The sequence below is a fragment of the Sparus aurata genome, chromosome 8 (assembly GCF_900880675.1).
Source record: "Sparus aurata chromosome 8, fSpaAur1.1, whole genome shotgun sequence".
In the NCBI taxonomy this organism is placed as follows: Eukaryota; Metazoa; Chordata; class Actinopteri; order Spariformes; family Sparidae; genus Sparus; species Sparus aurata.
Window position 1 is genome coordinate 36,672,035 of NC_044194.1, and position 22,890 is coordinate 36,694,924.

General features: G+C 41.4%; 2 protein-coding genes across 3 annotated transcripts in view; both read right to left on the reverse strand.

Moving 5' to 3' along the window:
• bcar1 (BCAR1 scaffold protein, Cas family member) overlaps positions 1-1,260 on the reverse strand; it is an 84,026-nt gene extending 82,766 nt beyond the window's left edge. Inside the window, exon 1 of one of the 2 annotated variants that reach the window (XM_030425702.1) lies at positions 755-1,260. In XM_030425702.1, coding sequence (XP_030281562.1) covers positions 755-766 — 12 coding nt within the window. In that variant the 5' untranslated portion in view covers positions 767-1,260. The remainder of the gene's footprint in view (positions 1-754) is intronic. The other variant, XM_030425704.1, reaches the window with a different exon arrangement.
• Positions 1,261-6,568: 5,308 nt separating this feature from the next.
• cfdp1 (craniofacial development protein 1) overlaps positions 6,569-22,890 on the reverse strand; it is a 30,937-nt gene continuing 14,615 nt past the window's right edge. Inside the window, exons 6-7 of the mRNA XM_030426226.1 lie at positions 15,004-15,162; positions 6,569-11,558 (exon numbers count right to left, since the gene is read on the reverse strand). Of these exons, the coding sequence (XP_030282086.1) occupies positions 11,468-11,558; positions 15,004-15,162 (250 nt within the window). The 3' untranslated portion in view covers positions 6,569-11,467. The remainder of the gene's footprint in view (positions 11,559-15,003; positions 15,163-22,890) is intronic.

The window sequence follows — 22,890 nt, forward strand, 5'->3', positions numbered from 1 at the left end:
AGCAGAGCCCCCCGAGCTCACGGCACCGAGCTCACGGTACTGAGCTGACGGTACCGAGCTCACGGCACTGAGCTGACGGTACCGAGCTCACGGCACCGAGCTGACGGTACTGAGCTGACGGTACCGAGCTGACGGTACCGAGCTCACGGCACCGAGCTCACGGTACTGAGCTGACGGTACCGAGCTCACGGCACCGAGCTGACGGTACTGAGCTGACGGTACCGAGCTGACGGTACCGAGCTCACGGCACCGAGCTCACGGTACTGAGCTGACGGTACCGAGCTCACGGCACCGAGCTGACGGTACTGAGCTGACGGTACCGAGCTCACGGCACCGAGCTGACGGTACTGAGCAGAGCCCCCCGAGCTCACGGCACCGAGCTGACGGCACCGAGCTGACGGTACTGAGCTGACGGTACCGAGCTCACAGCACACTTTACTACACTGCTCCTGCCAGCCAGTCCCACTTACTCTTGATGAAACATATTTCATTCAAATTCTTGTAGTGTACATTTCACAGTGAACAGCTGGTTTGGTGACTGACAGCTCTTCTACAAGCTAACATTTGACGTTAATCATGGAGGGGCTGCTTGGCGCAGAACAGGGTGTGTGCTGGGCTGGATCAGGGCTGTAGTCTGTATCGACTTAACATGTCAGGTCTTGCACTACCACGAAAACGAATCGTCACCAACCAGCTTGCATGAATCACTGAAGGACAAGAAGTATTTCGGGAGCCTCGGGGCTGACATACTTACAGGGACAGACATTTTGCTAGCGCTGTCAATCTCCGTGGCTGCTGGCTTTAAACCGCTCGCTAGTCTTTTTCCAGATGCTACTTTTCCCAAAGAACGAGGTTTTCTTCACAGCTGCCCAAGCGTCAGTCCTCCTTCGTCCATTCCATGCTGGAAGCTATGGGAAGCGACAGAAATGGTCGTTTTCTCTCCCGTCCTGAGTGTGAACGCGTCTGCAGCAGCAGGGCAGCAGCAGCGGTGCGGCCGCCTCAGTGTCCAGCACACCCGGCCGACTCTCCTCCGTCGTCCGCCTCCCTGCTCCCTCCCTCCACCACTCCACTTTTCTGTCGAGGATTCTCTCACGGAATCCTTCAGAAAGGCCCCACTTCAAATTCAGGCTAGTAAACGACACAGAGAACGAGACAGATTTACTCGCACCGTATGCTGACAGGTCTGCAGCGTCAATGAAGGGGAGGAGAGGAGAGGAGAGGAGAGGAGAGGAGAGGAGAGGAGAGGAGAAGAGAGCACCGCCCCTGCTGCTGCTGCCGCCGCTGCCGCTGCTGCTGCCGCCCTCCGCGGCGCTCAGCCAGCTCGGCCTTAAAGAGACCGCCTCACCTCAGGGAGCTGACATTACTACAGGTCCAAAGAATCACAAATGAACCCACCTATGCTAGATTTTAAAATATCCCCAGGGGTGTTTTATGGAACGAGCCTTTCAATGACCATTCTTGTGTTCTGTTTTCATGTTCTACTCCCGTTGTCTACACATAAAATGCAGTGTTGGTGAAGCTACTTTGCAAGCGTAGCTTGTAAAACTACATGTAGTTCAGCCTGGCAGTAGTTTGAACAACCCCTGGAGAAATGTAGTTTGTAAAACTACTGCTAAAAATAGAAGCTTTAGCAACTACTTATGCTCATTATACTCATTTAACTCAGCGTTAAATAAATCAACATATGGTGTATATGAAACAAAATATAATAGCCTACAAAAAATTAACATGCCGGCAGAAATATGGCCCTCAACTCAAGTTTTATTTTTTAAAGAACAAAAGCTGGCATTTGTGGTCGACATCGCAGGAACTTCAGAGGCTCTAACACTGAGGCACTAGAACTAGATGTCAGGGCAGAATCACTTGTTGACACGACACATAAGCAGTCTCTCAAAGGTTTTATCAGACAGCCGCCCGGTTCCGTTTGGCACTAAAAACACCTTTACCAACACTAATAAGCTGCTCACATGCTGCACTGGCTGGGACACCAGTGCTGAACTTCACAAACACTTTGGACATTTTGGGTAGATATTTGAAAGCATTTTGTGGGGATTCATCTGGTGACTTCACAAAGGCTTCCACCTCATCCACTTTGTCATCAAAGAAAAATAAGATAACATTTATATAGGTATTTTTTTATAGCCCAGTGCCTGTTGTGTCTAAGTATCAATGGTGCAGCCAACACCAGAAATGATTCAGTTAAATGTTTTTGCTCATTAGTCAGTGAATTACTGACCAAAAGTTTTTAACAGAGTTTAAAAAGTTTCAAATCAGCTGCTCATTAAAATGACTGGAAGAGTTTGAATGGATGGATTGTGAGGATGATGATGATTTGTCGGTCTGTGTGTGTGTGTGTTTGTGTGTGTGTGTGTGTGTGTGTGTGTGTGTGTGCGTGCCTTCACGACACCTGTAGTCCTCATGGGGATCAAAGCCTGGTTCTAATGGACAAAGAACAGCTATTTATAACCATCTTACATGCACTTTACAGGGCAAAAGAGGCAAAATCTTTCAGCAGAAAAAAGGTTTCTGTTGCAGTTTGGCAACATTTTGACTGTGTAAGACTGCGAGGGGAATATTTTACCAGAAAATGTGTCACCTCAAATGTACCCACCTGTAAAAAGAGTTCAAAAGACAAACCCTTAATGTCTACACAACCAATCCAGGGTTGCCATCAGAAGTCAAAATTACTGCACGTATATTAAAAATTAAATGTATGTAGCATACAATTATGGTCACTTGATGACATTGGGACTGTATGAAAACGATACAAAGGGAAGTCAGATTGAAAGAAGGGTAATGAAAGAAGGATTTAGTATGATCACAAAGTGGTCCTTTAGGCAACTGTAAAGAGCAGTTCTGTCTTCAAACTATAATAAGGCTGCTATTTTCATGAGCCTGACAGTATGTAAGCACAAAATACAATGCTGCTGGGATTGTGTTGGGCTAACTGAGGGCAAGGCTGAGTGTTTACAATAGGTCCATGTAATGTGGATTGGCTCCTAAGTTTTGAATGTAAAAAAAAAAAAGTATAGCAAAGATGGAAAAATCTGATTTTCTAATTCTGCATTTTGCACTAATCAGATAAATGTAAACTAAAAAGGTAACATACTGAGTTTTTGACCACAAGTAGCACTATAGAGCTGTGTTTCGATGAGCAGGTCTTATTTGTGTCTCACGTAGGAAACACATTCACACACATAAGCATGCAGGCTACATGATAGACATTCCTGCTGATGATTTCACACTTTCTACATTATTCACAGTTGGTATATGTGATGCAGGGAATGTAGAAACATGACAAGACAAGGAATCAAGTTTTTAGCCACATAAAAAATGCAGGGTTCCAAATGTCGAATTACATGTTTGATAAATAGTAAGTTAGCAATAGATCAACAAATAAATCCAGGGGGACCATTAAGATTTTGACTTGTGCTTGATCTGCCAAATGAAAAGTAGAATCTGTTTTGAGTGCGATTTCAGTCTCCACTTAACTCCGCTATATTTTTCTGATCCTTTCAACCATATCTCATGGAAAATTTAGACATGCTCAGTAGGGGTGGTGAAAAAAATCGATTATTGATTAATCGCGATTATAATATTGACGATTATGATTCGATTATTAAATTTCCAAAAATCGATTTAAAATAATAGTAATACAAACTGGAGTCCTCCTCTTACTGGCTTTCGCTACATGGTCCACAGTCTGGAGCAGAGATATGTTATTCCATCCCGGAGCTTTTTCACACTTAAATTGATTCCAAATCTTTACAAGGACACAAACCTTTCCATGCAAGTGTCCCTCAACTCTGCTCACAGGGTAGCAATAATGGTGATGCCTGGACATCCAGAGCTACAGTCTCATATGTGACCGTTACAGCTCATTATGTCAGCAGTTAATGGAAGCTAATGTCCTACGTACTTCAGACGAGAGCTATGGATGATAGCCACACAAGCACAAATATGTGTGAGTTTCTCAAAGCAATGGCAGACGAGTGGGGGATAGAGAAACACGCCCTGGTTCTCGTCTCCAACAATGCTTCTAACATGAGTCCGGCTGCTGAGCTTGGCAACTTTCTTTTAACAGTGAAACACTACATTTAAAACAAGTTAAAAAATAATAATTTTGATATTACAGTTACACTATACAATATTGAAGGTGCTGTGAGGTGTTACTCAAAAGATAAGTAAAATAATTCAGCAGCTGACTGATGTTAAATGGAAGATCAATAATCGTTAATAATTGAAAATCGAATCAATAATCGTTAATAATCGAAAATCGATTTGTAATCGAATCGAGACTTCAATAATCCGAATCGAATCGAATCGGGAAATTGGACCGATTAACCACCCCTAATGCTCAGTGTCCATGGAATTGACTCATTAGATTAAAAGTGTTCCCATGTCAATGCCAGCGAAGCCAGTTTACATATTTTCTGATGAAGAACATGAAATCCTTTAAAAATTGAGGAAAAAGCTAGACCAGACTGTGAGGTTTCTCAAACTACTATTAAATTGAACTGAATGTTTTAATTTTATTGTGGAAAACTACACTGACACAGTGGCGGTTCTAGACCAGTTTTAATAGGGGGGCCAGGTTGGGGCCGGCTTTTTTGTTAGGGGGCACATACAACCCGGAAAAAAGGATAAATCCCTCATTCAGACAAAGCAGTGTTTACAATTTCAACAATTTTGATTGTAAACTGCCGAGACACTTTATTTCTGCCTTTCCCTTCAGAACAAAATCATTGCAATATGTCTGTCATTGTATTATTAATGCAGACTCCCTGTCAGGGGGGCCACAGGGGGGTCCAGACTCAGAGTTACGGGGGCACTGGCCCCTGTTGGCCCCCCCCTAGAACCGCCCCTGCACTGACAGCACTAAAAGTATTCAATTTCGGATTCACGATGTGGCAGTACTGCCTTATTTAAAAGATAATGGTGTTATACAAACAAGTGTTGTATCGTAGGCAACTGGACTTGTTTGAATTTCTTGAAGACCCCTCTAGTTAGTTAGAACTGAAGAAGCCTCTGAGATGAGAGGTGAAATGTCTTCAAGAAACTGAAACAATTCCAGTTGCCTGTGATACAGTACCATGCTATACTAACCCTGACATGGATGACTGAGAACCTTCATCCATTCTGTGCTATACAAAGGGCACAGTTCTTCCTGTGATACATTGGCCTTCCAATAAAAGCTGTAGCTTAGTTACCGTCCTCACGTTCCCTACCTCTTCGGCTATCAAGATCAATAACTGCTCCCAGATTTAGCCTGTTGTGATTCTAAAGATGTTCCTCAGAGCAGGAGGGAGCAGCGAAATCATCAGTGACGTCAGCTGGACCACCAACCAAGGAACAGGAGTGGCTGGACCCAAGCAGGAACTCTCGTAAGCCAGGTGGATCCCCGGAAAAAAGGCTCCTGCGACCCAACAAAGGTTTCACCTGGCTGGAAATCAGCCAGCACAGGAACGGCCTCTGGCTTGAGGCTTGCAGGACAGTGGCTGCTTGACAAAGTAACTTGAGCTGGCAAAAGCCCAGACTTGTCTGTCTGCTCCTATTTCAGGGGTAACCACTGATTTTAAAACCCCAAAATGATTGACAGGGCTGATAACACTCACATCAAACAGGGCCACTTCGACTGATTCCCGCAGAAGAGAGCGCATACAGTATCCCTCTCCTACACAAACTCAGGAAACAAACATGTCGCTTAAAAATCTGTTGTTAGTGTGTTCGTTTAATTTCTGGAGGCATTTCTTCATAAATAGTCATATGACATATATGTTTGGCTTTAGTGTTCCGTTCCGTTTTCTTCCGCTTTATCCATGCGGGTTGCGGGTGATGTTACCCGCTTTTATACCACCTTTTTTCAAGGTGGAGCGGGGGTACTGGGGCCAAATCCAGTGACTCTATGGGCGAAGGCCAGGGTACTCCCTGGATGAGTCGCCAGCTCATCGCAGGGCCCTTACTGATGGCAGTGGCTGCCACGAAGGTGCCAACTGCACATCAGGAGCAGTGTTGGGGTTCAGCATCTTGCTCAAGGATGCTTCGGCTTGTAACTCAGTCCCGCCCTGGGGAGCCAGGGATTCGAACCAGCGACCTTCCGCTCACTAGTCCTCAGCTCTACCCACTGAGCTACAGCCGCCCAAACTTTAGTGTGTTTCTTGCATTATCTGTCAATGTATATGCAAATACAGATATATATGTGATAGTCAGTGGGCTTTACCATGTTGGTGTTGTACCTGGAACATCAACAATTAATGTCACCATCATTGCAATGAAGCAATGGCGATTTTGTCATGTCATAGCTTTGTAAATGATATTATATAAGCATTTCTTCATCAACAGTCATATGATGTGGATATCTTTGGCTGTAGTCTGTTTCTCCATGCATCTCCTATTGACGTTACTATAACTGTCACCACAGTTTGGCTCTTTTTCAGGTTCCTTGCACTAAAACGGGTGATTACACTCCCAGCATAAGTGCCCAATACAAAAACCCCCCAAAACATTACGCAACCTACATCAGAAAATAGTTTGTCATCAGCAAAAAGAACAAGAAAAACAACTCAAGTAGCGTATTTAAAATGACCAGCTTTTGTTTATTGGATATTTAATATTTACATGATTAGACAGAGAACTCTATCAAAACCCTGCAGTTTATGTTACAAGAAATCAAATCTCACTCTCATCCTCTTTACTTCCCTCACATCCATCCTCCTCTAACCGCCCTTCTTGTCCTTGTATTTGTTTGTTCATAGTCATGACTGAAAATCACCCAAAGTGGATATCAGCCATCAGATCTACTGCAGTGGTTCTCCTCTGATAAAACATTTTGATTGATGACACTTCTACTATGGTCTTGTGACCTTGCTCAGTACAATGTCCACATAAAGCTTTTCACCTCAATCCATGAAAACATGATATCATAATTTAAGTGGCCAGTAAGGTTATTTTGTGCCTCGTGATGGGCAAAAAGTTATGAAAATGTTCATGTTTGAATCATTGTTTGTTATCCAAAACATCAATAATAGCTTTAAAAAAACTCAGTACTGGCTGAGTACAAAAAAACAATAAAAAAATATACCCAACACTGGTATAGTCTCATGGAACATTTGACAGACATGAACATTGGATTGTGACCCTCCTTCGTGACCTCCACTGGCTTCCTGTTGCGGCCCGCATCTGATTCAAGACAATGGCCTTCAACACCGTCAACAGAACTGCACCCATCTACCTCCAAGCATTGTTCAGACCACGCGCCCCAGTGCCAGCACATGGCTCCAGGTCAGGGTTAGGATATCTTTAACACAGCCTGACATTTTGGTTCAGTTATCTTTGAATCTTGTGTTTCTGCATGAGGAGCATGGAATTTAGCCTTGGGAACACGTTAGAATGTTATCTGTTTTCGGATTAAAACATTTCTTCTGATCACAGGCCTTTGCGTTTACACCTGGTATTAACAGGTTTTCATGTTTAATGATGCATTGCATTCATGCATTGATTTTCCCCTCGTGTTTTTTTTTCTCAAATAAATTTGGGAGGAAGACTGTGAATGGAGGTTTTTCCTGGACTTTAACCCACAAAAGACAATCTAATAATGTGAACCATGAATCAAAAATGTTTCATTTTCCACAAACACGAAATGTTTAATTTATGTAAAGTCATATCCATGAAAATACAGAGTAATTTGCAAATATGGATAACTTACTCTACAAATACTGCTTCACATGAAAATGTTTTAGATTTTGCAGATGTAACCAGTTTCAATGCAACTGTGAAGTGATATGTGAATACATTTGTTCTTATGAAATGGGTTTTACACTATAAACTGTGAATTGCTTCCTAGCAATGTACTGGAACAGCAGATCTGTAGAAAAATAGCGAGACATTACATGCGGTTAGTTGTTACACCAGCGGGGGGCGGTATTCCCTCACATGAGCCAATAACTCTGAACAGATAGCAGGCTAAAAAAAGAGACTGACATTACCTAGTACCTTCATCCATACAACAGGAGACAATAAGAACAAAAACAACAATCTGGTTTCAACCATGTGAGGGATGAAGAGGAGTGTCACTCCACTTTGTCTTTTATGTTTAAGCCTTCTTCAACAATTGTTTCACCCCCGTTAGTGAAGCTAGCTACACATGTATGGATATTTTTCGTCAGATATTCTGTGGTAGGTATTGGACAAAATTACGGGATAAAACAGTCAGGGTTCAAAATTTCACATTGCCCATAAACTGACAGGAAGTGATTCACCAGTATCCAGAGGCATGTACAAATGGATTCATGAATATGCATATATCACTTTACATGCAATTTTGCATTGAAACTAGTTACATTTGTAAAACCTGTAACATTTTTATGTCAAATTAAAATACATATTCAGAGTATTTATGTATATTTCCAAATCAGAATTATTGCAGATATGACTTTACACAACACGAACACACATCAAAAAAATTGTGGTTATGAAGTATTGGTGATTCATGGTACACAAATGAAGGTTGTCCTTTGTGGGTTAAAATTCTTGAAAGTCCGAAAAACTTCCACAGACTTACTCATGATAGACTGCTATGACATGTACTGTGAGGATCATGACAGTAGGAGACAGCTGTTAGCATGCTCAGGCTCTGTTTGGCAACCTTGCTAAATAAGCTAATATTAAGTACAGTAGAAAGGTAATGAAAGCTATCGGAAAAGATACTAGCAGTAATAAGAGGTTGGCTATGTGTTTCAGTCTTGTCTTGTACATTGTAGTTGTCTTTTGAAGAGTCTCCAGTCACAGGCTGTTACAAGAGATGATGTCAGGAAGATGCTTTGTGGGGTCAACACCAGGAAAGCAGCCACTCCAGACGGGGTTCCAGAGTCAGATACTCAGAGACTGTGCCGACCTGCTGGCTGAGGTACTTTGCCACGTCTTTAACCTTGCCTTATCAAATTGCACAGTCCCCATATGCCTTTAGTCCCCAACCCCGCCTGTCGCAAAACAACAACAACCATCAGCAGCCTAAGTGACTTCAGACCTGTGGCCCTCACCCCTACTGTAGCAGTGCTGCGAGAGGCTGGTCCTGAGACACCTTAAATCCTCACTCCGATCAACAGAAGACACCATCTACACAGCTCTCCACACCGCACTGACCCAACTGGAATGCCCAGGGTCAATGTAAGGATGTCATTTTAGGAGCTCTGCATTCAAAAAAATCATGCCAGTAGAATGGTGACCAAACTGCTCGGCCTGGGTGTCCTGTCAGCATACATGCCATGGATCAAGGACTTTCTGACAGACCCATTACTCTCCAACCCTGACACTCAGCACTGGTGCGTGGCTGCACGGTTATGTGCTGAGCCCTCTTCTCTAGTCTCTCTACATCTATGACTGCACAACCCACATCACAAACATAATAATATGTTTGTAAATGATACCACTGTGGTAGGACTGATTCAAAACAAAGAGCACATGAAAAAACAGTATCTTCAAGCAGAAAGCCATAGTCGCAGGGGGCATATCTGATCTGCAAGCATGCAGCTGTGAGGAGCGAGCCCCCCTATGTGCAGGCCCCTGGTCCCCTCGAGATGGGCTGCAGAGTTTCTGCTCCCTCAACAAGTTGACTTTTGGCAGTTGGAGGTGGGACCATGGCTCATATCTTTTTCTCCTTCGATTGGTCACTCTGAATGATGTACTTTCGATTGGCTGTTTGGCTTGATCAGAGACAGAGTGGAAGACAGAAAGCTGTCTGAGACAACAACCATGTTATCACCTTGCAAGAGTTTGCCACAGGCCTCACATTACTGAGGTCTGCTAAAGCTAGCTGGCAGACCCCTAACATTAGCTAGTCTCTATCAGCTCTGTGATTCACAGACCTGCATCAACACTAGTGCTAAATTATCACCATGATACGAACAGTTGGCCTAACAGCAAAGCCCTGGTAGAACGGTGTTTCTCCATCATGAACAATGCTCTGACAGACAATGGTGGAGGAAGTATTCATACCCTTCAAAAGTACTAATACATCAGTGTTTAAGTAACATATTACCATAAGTCTGTTGTGGGCCTGTCCCGTGAGAACCCGTTAGCTGTAAAGTCATCTTTTCATGGTGTCAGAAGAACAGACCTTTTACAGTTTTATGATGATGCATTTTGCAGTTAATCAAGAGGGTTTTAAAGAGTTTATATACAACCTAAGCAGTCAGAAAATGTACTTGAACTACGGAATGTTCTCCATGCAAAAAATGTCACCTGTGACTGTTATACTACTCTTATATATCATATCATTAGATCAATACCTGTGCTTAATTTGTAAATCAAAAGGCCTCAGAACAGGGTACTGTTCCAATGGGTCGTAGGGAGAGAAGGTCACAGAACTTAATCACAAACAAATCATTATTTATTTTACATTTATCAATCAGAACATTCACAATAATCCCTTGATGTCAGCAGGAAGAGATAAGTAGAAGACAGCTGTTGACGGTTTGCAGTGCTCTCCCGGTATCCAATCAGGGGAATATATTTAGGGCTGAAAGTTTAATTTACCACGAAAATGAGGCTGGAAAACCGACTTCAGTGGTGGTATATCGATTTCCCCACCATTTAAGTACTATGGACAGTGTTGTATAGTAGCCATAATCTCATTTCACAATCCCATTCAATAGCTGTGGGTCCCAACATGGAGGTCCCAGATCCTGGACAAATTAAGCCCTGAGTAGAATAAAATCAAATGCTCAGGTAAAGTAGTACCTCAAATTTGGACTTAAATACAGTACTTGAGTAAATGTACTTAATTACCTACCACTACTGTAGACCGATGCGAGCACCAGCACAAGCCTGCCATCCCCTCTCTCCATCCTCTAGTATCAGAGAGGGTGCAGAAGTGGAGGTGTTGTTTAGTTGAATATATCAATATAGTCTGCCTGACTCGTTGATCGTTGATTCATCTGACTCAAAGTATCTCAGCACGGCCATGGCTCTGACATTACTGTGCTCTGTATAGATAAATCAAAGGCGCTGTCCGTGGTGCTGTAGTAGCAGTTAAGATTGTGATTAGGTGTAACATTAGGTGTAATTACTCTGTATCACCTGATATGAGGAATGTGCTAAATGTAGGTAAACAAGGTTATATTAATGGTCTTGAAAAAACAGATTAGCCTTGTAAAGTGCAGCATCACAAAGCTCCATCAAGACCTGCTCTTCTAGATTAGTGAACAGTTTTTCTTCAAAGGCAAACAAAGAACTGAACCAAAAAATAAAAAAACTTAGGAAGGACTGTGTTCAACAGCAGCTCTCTCCAACTCACCAGTACTTTATTTATCTATTTATTTCAAATACCTGAAAGGCTCAAGTTGTAGCACTAGTCTGAGCTCACTTTACTGGGGAATAACTCTTAGAGAGAGAAAGCAACATATAGCAAGTCTAAAGATCTGTTCCTGTGTGTGTGTGTGTGTGTGTGTGTGTGTGCCATCAGTTTGTGTCATTGTTTCATGTTGCTCAGTCGCACTTCTTTTTCTAACTCAAACTGCCGATGGTCAACGCGCTCCAAGAAGTTCTTCCGCTCCACATACCTAAATACACAGAGAGAGAGAGAGAGAGAGAGAGAGAGGGAGAGAGGGAGAGAGAGAGAGAGAGAGAGAGAGAGAGAGGAAGAGAGAGAGAGAGAGAGATTACATCACAAAATTAGATCTATTCAGCAAATTCATACAAGGAATTCATGACAAGACAAGTTTAAACCGGCATCTATTTGCAAAAATGTGGTCTGCAAAATTTATAATGCATCCCTGTTTTACAGCAATTAGGGCTGCACGATTCTGGAAAAAATGTGAATCACGATTTTTTTGCTTAGAATTGAGATCACGATTCTCTGGCACGATTTTTTTCACAAAATGTTTATTGCACTGATGAACTTGAACAAAAAAAAAAACAAAACATTGTAGTATGGCAGAGACATACTACTATGCCTCTGCCAAAGCAATGCTTTTTTTTGTTTTGTTGAAGTTCTATCACTGGATGAGAAATGATTTTTACAAAAGTAAAAAAAAAAAAAAATTGTCTCCAAGATGAGAGGGCATCCTTTAATCCCTCATGTTGTACAGTGTTTATTGGGGCCGTATCCTTGGCTAGGTGATATGTGACAGCTGCTGTGATCGGCTTTTTAAAACAGAGGCGTAATATTCCTCCTTTTCCAAAAGCCGCCTCTGAGGTAGGCTTAAACATGTGACGTGACGTGAAGCCCGAAGTTGGGCTGCGAACAGTTGACAACGAATTTGTCTTCAAAATAAGAGCTTTACATTGCACCCAATTGGAGTTAAGAACTGGGTTCTTAGCGGGGGGCTTTTAATTTGAAAGTAGCCACCGTTCCTAGCTTGTCGCTAAAACAACAAGCTAACACAACGAAACAGCTAGAGATCCAGGAGACGCTAGCATCTCCCAGATCTCAGCGGCTGTCCAGTTGCTCATCTAGCAGGCGAGGTGGAAATAAGTGGACCCTCCGAGGCGGCAAATCGGCGGACCAAAACAGACCCTCAATTTGCCGCCCTCTGTCTAAAACCGCGGACCTAGCCGTCAATAGGACGGGCAGATTGGCGGCTTGTTGCCCCGTCTAAAAACGGCTTCTCACTCACTCCTTCCAAACACTCAACTGCAGGCGGGCTTCCTCCACTGAATCAAGTGCTGCGTTTGGGGGCGCTTCAAAAAATCCGGGAGGAAAATGGGAGCATTTGTTTGTGATTCAGCTCGAGATATAAAATGATTCAGAATCGCTATGTGTGGAAATGAGATCACGTGTATGTGTGAATCGAGATCACGATTTTTTAACAATTTTTCGTGCAGCCCTAACAGCAATATAACATTTTGCTATAAAATGTGTCATTTCGTAGCAGAATTACTGTTGTTTCAGTAGATCTGTCAGCTTTGAGCAGTGCAGCTTCATGCTGCCTTCACAGGACAGGATATCAAAGAGCTATACAATTTCAACAACACAGGCTTTACCATGTCAACCCTTCCTCGGTGTTCACTGTAGAAAACAAAGACTTTCTTCCTCTTGAAAGCTAATACACTGAATGGCATGTTATTGCCATGGTTATAAATTGGATCAAAGTGGAATATTCCGCTGTCAAACTTCCCATGAAAGCAACTTAGCATCTAGCATTCAGAATAACACAGTAGCTCTATAAGCTAGGTAGGGCTGCAGCTATCGAATCTTTTTGTAATCGATTAATCTAGCACTTTATCGATCGATAAATCGAGTAATCGGATAATTTTTTTTTGCGTTTTTAAACAACCAAAACAAATAATGCATAACGAAAATGATGTGGCTGTAAAATGATCAAGCATTTCTCAAAAAAACAGAGGTATTCATTCCAACTCCAACATCTGGCTCCAAAACTAAGCCCATTTATTAAGTGCCAGTGCCAATAATTAAACAACAATACAGTTAAATCAACTTACTGTAAAACATGTATAACATGTAAAACTGTGAATACAAACTTAAATAGTAAAAGCCATTTGGCCTTGGTTTTGTTTTCTTCATACAACATTACAAAAAAAGGATTGCACCTTCTGCAAATTACCCACCTGAGAACAAAGAATGAATATAAAATATCAAGCCAAACAGGTACACAATGTGTACAATTTATGAAAAAATAAATGTAAATAAAACAATTATAAATAAATAAAATAAATAAATAATAAATAAAGTATAAATAAGACTTTTTCAGTCTTCAGTCCCCAAATCCATGATAACCACACTAATCCGCCAATCACAAGGAGGCAAATACACTGTGTGGGAAGACTAGGGTCCTACCTACTCCACACTATACGTGTCCTCCTTGAACCGAAACTTATCCTGAACTGTCAGGAATCATTTCAAAGTGACACAGACACATTGGATTAGCCGGTGGAGGCGGTGTAATGCACTCAAACAGAGCTTATAATCACAAAACAGCCAATGTAGCACGTAATTCATGATCATGTCTGTATAAAGTGATGTTTATTTTTGCTCTTCTTCGGCGGCTGTTTCAGTGAGTGATGAGACGTGTACTGATGAAATTTGTAGAGTCCCAGCTTTCATATGACATGCTGTATGTAGCATTAGCATGAAGTAGCGTAATCGCTTACGCCGATTTTTCGGACATACGCCATTAGCGTGTTTTTTCTACGTGCTCCTTCAGTTGCTTGGTGTCGGAATTGAGTTTCAATTAGGTGAAAATGATTATCATGAGCGTTTAGCCGAGCTTCTTCCCGTTAAGTTGGTGTGCTGCATTAATATGTTGCTACATGATTAGCATGCTCTTATAGGGTGTATAATGCAACATGCGCAGCTCGGGTTGAAGAGGTTAAAAACATCAAAGCTAAACATCATATCTAGTCAAACCGCATCACGACATCACTACAAATACAGAGCTAAATTGTGCCAGACAGCTAAATTCAAAATGTATAACGCGCTGGTGTGCTTCCTGAACAACGGTCCGTGTGGAACAATCAGATCCCTGCGCGTATAGTGTGCGTCATAGGAATTTAACGAGGCTTCGAGGCAGAGTTTTTGCCTCGAGGAATTTTTATAATCGAGTTAATCGAGTAACTCGATGAATCGTTTCAGCCCTAAAGCTGCAAGAGTTCAAAATACCCCTTCTGCACCAAAATGGGGGTGGGTGTACAAGGGTTTCTTAAACACGGGTCCACACGCAAAAAAATCACCTACTGACTCCATTTCCACTTCAAGCAGACAGAATAGGCCGTCTGTGATTTTTATCTGAAGCGTTACATTGTACGTCAGTCAGGTTTCACTTCATGAATGTGCTAGAAACAGTTGTAACAGAAGATAAAACAACAAGTTGTTGAAGTTGTTGTCATTTTAGGCCTTTTCATTGCCAAACTAATGATATATTTAGGGCATTTAGCAGATTAGATTAGATGCTCCTGTCCAACAATTTACAGTAATTCATACAGATCTATCTACATCTGGCCTAAATCTGAATATAATTGATGCAATAGTCAAAGACAGTCTCCTACCCCTCTCTGCCTCTGTTGTGGATGGCAAGCTCCTCAGTGATGCCCTCCTCTGATTTAAAAGCGTCCCAGTCCATCTTAGACTTTTCTAGGGTGCTCATCTTCTGTTTCTTTCCCCCAATACGACTCAGGATGCTCATCATGCTTGCAGGGCGTTTTGCACTGCAAAAACAAGAGAGGAGAACATTAGGTTATGAAAAGCATGGAGTTACACATCTTTCTATAAAAGCACGGAATCTCTGTCTGTCTGTCTGTCTGTGTGTGTGTGTGTGTGTGTGTGTGTGTGTGTGTGTGTGTGTGTATGTGTGTGTTCCTCAAATATCTCTGCGGATCAGGATCAGACAGACCTGAGACTTTCAACATGGCTGCTGCGTGGTTCAGGGGTGTGCTATTTCGCATTTGTTTGGACTGCAATGATACCATTAATAAATTATTTCATAAATGCTTTACAAATTCAACGAGCATTGTCCACCGGAGCCACTACAGTCACGTGCGCACCAGAGCCAATCACTGCACACCGTGGCCACGCGCGCACCAGAGCCAATCACTGCAGAGCCCACCGCGACCCCCCACCTTAAGAAACAAGCAGATTTATACCTGCAGCGGCGCGAGCTGGACCGGGATTTTGCCGGCGGTTCGGTCCCGTTCTGTTCTGTTCTGTGCATCTAAACTGACTGTTGTGGATTAATGAGATTAAATGCTAGCCGCTAGCTACACGGCCCACCTCCCAAGGCGACGGACCGGAAGTATCGGCACGTCCAAAACCGGACCTAGGGTAAATAATGTCCGCCACGCTTTTTCGCGAACATTGCCGTCACGTTTGCTTTGTGTCTGGTGCAGAAGAAACGGTAAAAACGGGCTTTTGTCACGAAAGTGTCCAAGCAGCAAGTTTGGTTGTTGAGGAACAGGAAGTTGTGGGAGGGACCTAGGCGGATGATTGACATGCAACGACGGTCGGTGTGTGTGAGAGTTGAGAGATTTGTGACATTTAGCGTGTTTGGAGTGTGTAGTTAGTGTGTTATGTAGTGTTTGGTGTAGTGTGTTTAGTGAGTAGTGGAGTCGTTTTTTTGTTTAATGAGTCAGAATAATGAGGAGAAGCTGAATGTGGAGCAGGCAGTGCAGCTCTTCATTCAGCTGGAAGGAGCTCAGGCAGACCTGAGCATTGCCTGCATTTAAATGTAAATAGTTACATATAACTTTGTACATTTTTAAAATGTATGCACACATTTAGATAAACAACAATTTATATTTGCATTATAAGTAAAAATAAAAATGGTTTGTTAAACATATTTGTGGTTTTCACAGTAAAAAATCTAACTTTTTCTACTCGGATTTCATGTTTTTGTTTGTGATTTTAGGTCCATTGTGTTAATACAGTATGTCAAAATAAAAACATAACTGTACAGTCACACATGTGAGGTTGTGCTGAAAATAATGACACCAAGTAAATAGCTTTTAAGATGAAATATAATCAAAATTATTTAGATTTGAAACCACTGTAAAAAATTCAGTTATCAAGACAAAAATCTGAAAATACACATATTGCAGCATGGAGATGTTGGTAATTTGTTTTTAAAAATGATTAATTTGCTCCATAAGTGAATAACTAATGTTTAAAAATGCTGCTTGCATTGACTCCAGTTGTTCCCATGAGAGCAGAATTCAAAATGTTCTCAAAAATTCAGTTTTTTAGGTAAAATTCTGATATTTGTCAAACTTCATCAACCATGACTCCAAAATCTTCTCAATTTTTTTCAGGAAGATTGAAAATGTATTTAGCAAGAATGTGATGGTATATGTTTACAGTCAAACATTTTGATGCACTGTAGGCTTAATTTTTGATAAATCAAAAATCCGAGAAACAAGTTTTGTGGAGGGCGGTCTGAAGATGCTCTCTAGCAAGTTTGGTGACAATTGAGCAAAGATTGTGGGAGGAGATAGGTTTTTAGTTTGAGTTTAAGTGGACTAAAGTTTCAGCAGTATTGGGGCTACAGTTTGGTGAAAGTTTCAAAACTGTAGCATGTACTGTTGATTTTGTAGGTATTTTTAAATTTTTTAAATTTAAACGCTTATTGTGCCCCCCCCCCCCCCCCCTTGTATTGAAAATCAGTTGTGCATGTGTGACATCATGGATGGTCTTGTACGTCCACTGTGCACATGCATGGTACTTAATTGTTCCAGTCTTCAGCGAGACTCTTCTTAATTTTCATCTTTGTCCTCACATGATCTTCACAATAGTGATGAAAGTCAACGACCTCATGCAGGAAAAAGCCCTGTCGCTAAGTAGTGGCAGGTTTGGGCATTAACTGCTGGTATTCTCAAACCTGGGCCCTGTATGATTCATACTTGCCTCAGCTGGCAGCCAGATAAAGGCTGCAACGGCTACAACATAATCCTTTGGGGCAACTGTGATTGTCATTGAAAGTTCTTGTTTTTGACAGGCTGAGGAAATGTCTGACAACGTTACAGAAACAATTCCTACAGAGATAAGCCTTTGTTAAACAGTAAGACCTATTTTGTAACAATAAACACAAGTCTTGCTCAAGAAGAACCCTCGCTGTCAGTCTCACAAGATATGAAATGTGCAGTTGTTGTCTCATCTGGATTGTCAATGATTAAAATTAAAATTCAAAATTTAAGAGGTCTGGTTAGAGAATATACCCTTAAGTGAAGGTCCAGAACCTCATAATATCTGACTTTCATCACGATTCAGTGCCATTTACAGTGGCCTATACTGAAGTAGCCTAGTAGTTGTGTCAACATCTGTATGTGGTCAACAACTGACTGTCAAATAATTTAAGTATAATTCTAGATTTTTTTCTAGATTTTATTTACATTTCAGCAATATTGTCAGTTTTCACATTGAGCTGAAATAAGTACTTCAATAACAAAAAAGTGTTCTAAATGTCAAATAAAGTTGCCTTTTAAAATAAAAAAAGCTACATAACAGAGAGCTTTTGAACAACATGCCTCTAAAGTGCTTAATTTTAGAAAAAACTGTGTTTACCTTGTGTTTTCCCATTTTTCCTGTTAACTTAAAAACATCTTAACATTCTCAACCAACTGTGTAAAAGCAATATCAACACCTTGTAACATCTAAACAGTCTGTCTTTCCCTCTAATGCCTCACTCCCCCACTTTCTTCTGTTCAGTGAGAGAAGTGAGCTTCAGCTTTTATTTAAAATGATCTTTCATTTAAATAATGTTCACAGTGGAGAAAGCTGCCTTTATTTTTGGTACCCTTAATTCTTATATGAGCTGGTATGTTTTCTTAAAAGACTTGTGCTTCGTCTCAAAGGGGTGCTACAAAATGCTGCTTTTAATAATCGCCACGGTATCAGAACCTATGAGACATACTGGTTTTAAACTGCCTGTGGGAAAATCCAACATGTTGGAGACCATTCATGCTTAAAAGCTGTTTTCATTGTCCACTTTTCTCTTTTTAAAGCATGACATGTTAAATACCTATCTCTGACTCGCATTTCCTCCGACAGATGTCTATGTGTGTATTTTTCATCACTGTTGTCCCACTTGTCTGAACGCACTGATTAGATTGGCTACGTTGCGTCATGTGAGATAATTTAAAGCACATGCAATTGGTCAGTCGGTTTCTGTGGGCCTCAAAACCAGTACTGTAAAGGCTGGAAAAGTGGCACCAGTTAATATAGACACGCTCCATTAAAATGTAATAATTTTCAATAATTTACTGGTTATAGGTCCGGGTCCAGATAGGATGATGTATGGGTCCTCTGACTTAGGACATACATTTTTGCTGGCAGTTCCTATATAAAATAACAACCTCAGCCTGTGAGTAGCAAAATCAAGCACTTTCAGTGACTGATTCACAAACTTTTAGTGAGTATGAATCATTTGTGCAAGAAAATATGTATATTTAGGGCAACGGTTAAAAAAAAATAATAATCAAAAATAAACTGAATTCTACTTTACACTCAACTATCAAAGTATCAAAAATAGTATGGAATATAGATATTTTTCAAGGTATAGTATATAACATATATAGCAATTCCAGTGTCGTACAGTACAACACCACATTATGTTACAGAAACTACCAGATCACAAGCTAGTCCAGATGAGATCAAATTACTTGGACTTGAATCTTTTATCCCATTATGTTTTCTTTCTCCACAATTTTCCTTTTCACCTGAAAATAGGGCTGAAAAAACTGTCCATCTCTCACTTCACCAACATTATTGTGCTTTAAATTATGTGGTAAACATGAGTTTTTAAGTTCTTTAGTTCAGTGATTTTTACAGTATGAATACCGTCTGTTTAAAGAGAAAGCTATTCATTGCTTTGTGAGAGCATCATGATGTCATAGCATGATGCTACAGGAGACAACAGCAGACTGAGCTTTTCATTTACTGCTGCACGACTGGACACAGATGTTGTTAATTACTGTAAACCATTTAAACACCAGTCATTTTGGTTTTGCAAAATTACATACACTCATGAGAACCTCATATTAATGTGCTTAGATTACAGTGTGTTATGTTTGGTTCGCTCATACAAGGATGCTCAACCAAGGGACCACAAAATGCCTGCTCTTCCTGAATTCCAATGAGTCCACTAGATTTAAGTATAAAGTCAAAACTGTTTCCATCACTAAACAGCTTGGTCCCCCATCTTTTCATATGCACTTAATCCTGTTAATCCTGTTCTGTACAGGATATGTTCTAAGTGCTTGCAGGATCTGCCCTATAAAGTCAGCTGTTGGAGCGCTCCTGCTTCGTGTGTGTGTGTGTGTGTGTGTGTGTGTGTGTGTGTGTATACGCGCGTGCCCATGCATGCCTGCTAGTGTGTGAATGTCCTAGCCAGTGTCATTGTGCAAGATAAGATTGCCTTCCTATCCATGAACAGGCAGATAACATTAATGCAAGCTCTAGTCATAGCTGAATCCTTTCATATGTACCATTAATAAATTAGTGCATTAGAATTTCTTGTAACCATCACATAGTCACTGTAGCTTTTGTTTTGCTCTCAAGTTAAGTTAGTGTTGAAAACTCAACTCTGCTGTGAGGAGTGCTGGAAGATGCCACACCATTGCGTGAACAGGGACTTTTAATTTATGTCTTTCAACAATTCCACTGGACCTGGTCTATTTTAAACTTTCTGCTTTTCTGTTTTTAGAGCACAGCATGTGAAATTACTTTTCTGTAACTCACTATCAGAGTTTGACTATCGGCATTATATTATGTATTATGTATATTATCTATCTATGTGTCTGTCTGTCTGTCTTAAATACAAAGCAGATCGGATAACAGTTTTGCGAGATATGCAAACCACTAGGGCTGGGTATTGTTAAGAACCTCACAATTCGATTCGATTTCGATTCTTTAGGTCGCAATTCGATTCAATATCGATTCGATTCAATATTGACTTAAATGCTTCGATATCGATTCAGTAATAAGTAGTAATAAACAAATAATTAATTAGAGTACCTGTTGATAATTTTTTAATTAAAAAAAGTCATCTTTAACTATAAATCTTTCCTCTAGGAAGTTCTAGTTCGAATTGAAATGTAAACAAAGGTACTCGATGTGTTTAGGTATAAAATAGTGCAACCATAGTTAAGCTGAGAAAGCGCCATTGTTTCTGGGACTGCATGGTACATTTTTGTCTGACATAAACAGACATGACCGCCGTCCCTCCGCCCTCCGGCTAGACGCGAGGGGGTAAAACGTTGACACTGCAAGACCCTGCCAAGCATTCTTGCTCTGTATTTCACAACCCTGTCTCAAACAGTGCAGGTCATGTTGATGCTGGTTCTGTTTCCATTTCCCTTACTTATTCATGAATTCCTGTTAGGATCACTGGAAGGCAGTGTGCAGTAGTCTTTTATCTGCCAGGGTTTTATCATGACCAATAATATTGATATTTACAAAAAAAGAATGACCCTAGTGTTGGCTTGATTTCTGACGAATATTCCCCACTTATTGAGTCTTCCCCCAAGAATATTCATTTTGCTACCAACCAAGATTGACAGGCTGAGGGGGTGGCCAGACGATAAAACACAGAAATAATTTTAGCTATTCCGCAGTTTCATTTTGGAAGTTTATTTGACAGAATAAATGCCTATCTTACACCTTTTAATCGACAGGCCCCCTAAATTTACTTTTGGTTGTATTAAGAAATCTTTTATTAGTAATTGTGGTAAGATATGGCAGTGTTCTTAATCTTGGTGATTTTATCATCCATATTTGTTGCATGTCTTCCTCATCTCTAAATTACAATTTAATTAGACTTTTAATTTGACCCAACTGAGAAGCAGCCCAGCATTGACAACGGGCATAAATTTGACCAAGTGCTGTCCCATTTTATGAATAACTTTTATGGCCTGACTTTTCAAGCTCTATCAGTGTGTGTGTGTGTGTGTGTGTGTGTGTGTGTGTGTGTGTGTGTGCGCGCATGTTTGTGCACGGTTCATTTCATTGGGGAGTGGTGCTGATGGCTCTTTCCTGTTGTGCTGGGTGTCCCTTCTTCTTGTGCTGATATTGACGTAGACAGACACAAGCACACAAGCACACACACACACACACACACACAGTGGACTGAGATAAATAGGAAATAGCTTGTGGACATACTGTACTTCCCGTCTGGTCTGTTGGAAGATGAGTTCCTGTTTCCCATCAGGTCTTGGAAAGGAGATGTGCACTCATCCCCATATATCAACATGACAACAAAAAGTATTTAAAAAGGAAGTGAAGAGTAAGCGAAAAATAAATTAAATTGCATTGATGTCTAATCTGAAGCACAAAATGAATTCTCCACACAGACACCGCTTGTCTGCAGCATTCACAACCAACAACGTTTTTGTCTAAAATGATTCTCTTATCACTTAGCAGAAATAAAACTACTTTCACGCAGCTTACGGATTCAGCAGCAACTGAAAAGACAATGAATAGTGAACATTTCATGGGACATACACTACTCACAATAAGTTAGGGATATTGTTATTAGCCATTCTTAAACAGGCTCTCCGCATTATCTCCGGAGCGGTGGTTCGCCAATTCTCCGCCGATGGTGATTCACACAGAGCGAAGCATCTCCGCCTTCACCTGTGTAATTCACACAGAAAGCCGGCGCTGCGGCTCCTAAAGAGGCGTGACGGTACACGTCATGTTGATGACGTTGGTGTTTCCCAGGTGTTCCCCTGTTAATCCAAACCCGCAGACAGTTTATAATCATATAGATACTGTTATAATGTGTAGTGATTGAGATCCTGACCCACCAAACATCCTGGAAAGTGACGGAGTTACGTTTTTCGCGCTAAATTACATAATTATACATAATTACCATCAGTAAACAGGACGCTGTCTGACTCTGTCACTCGCGGGGACGGAGGCTGTTTTCTGGGGGAAAGTTCCCTGAAGTCTCGGTCCGGAAGGCTGACGGTCGCGGTGAATTATTTTCATCACAAATACTCAGTGAGTTAAAGTTTTTTGCCGGTGACAGGCGCTGTTTTTCAGGCAGAAATGTGAGGAAGAGTCGGGAGGACAGGCGGAGGACAGGCGCTTCTCTACGTACAGCTGTGGTATTTGTTTTCCTCATATAAGTTGCTAAAGACAGTTACAGTTACTACGTTACTTCTGTTCGGTCCTGTAACGTTGCTTTGTGGGACATTTCTGTGTATTAATTTGAGTGAAGGACCTGTGCACTTATCAGACTGCACGACCGACACGCCCTCGCTCCGCGCATCCGGATTATCCGTTCACACTGGGAGGGCTCACCAATAATGCGGCCCTGATACTACCTCCAGAGGCGGATCAGCGCTGGAGCGAAATTTCCCCCCTCTCCACATCTGAAACTTCCACACAGAGGCGGATGCAGAGAATTGGCGCAGGATCCCCGCATGCAAACGGCAGTGTGAAAG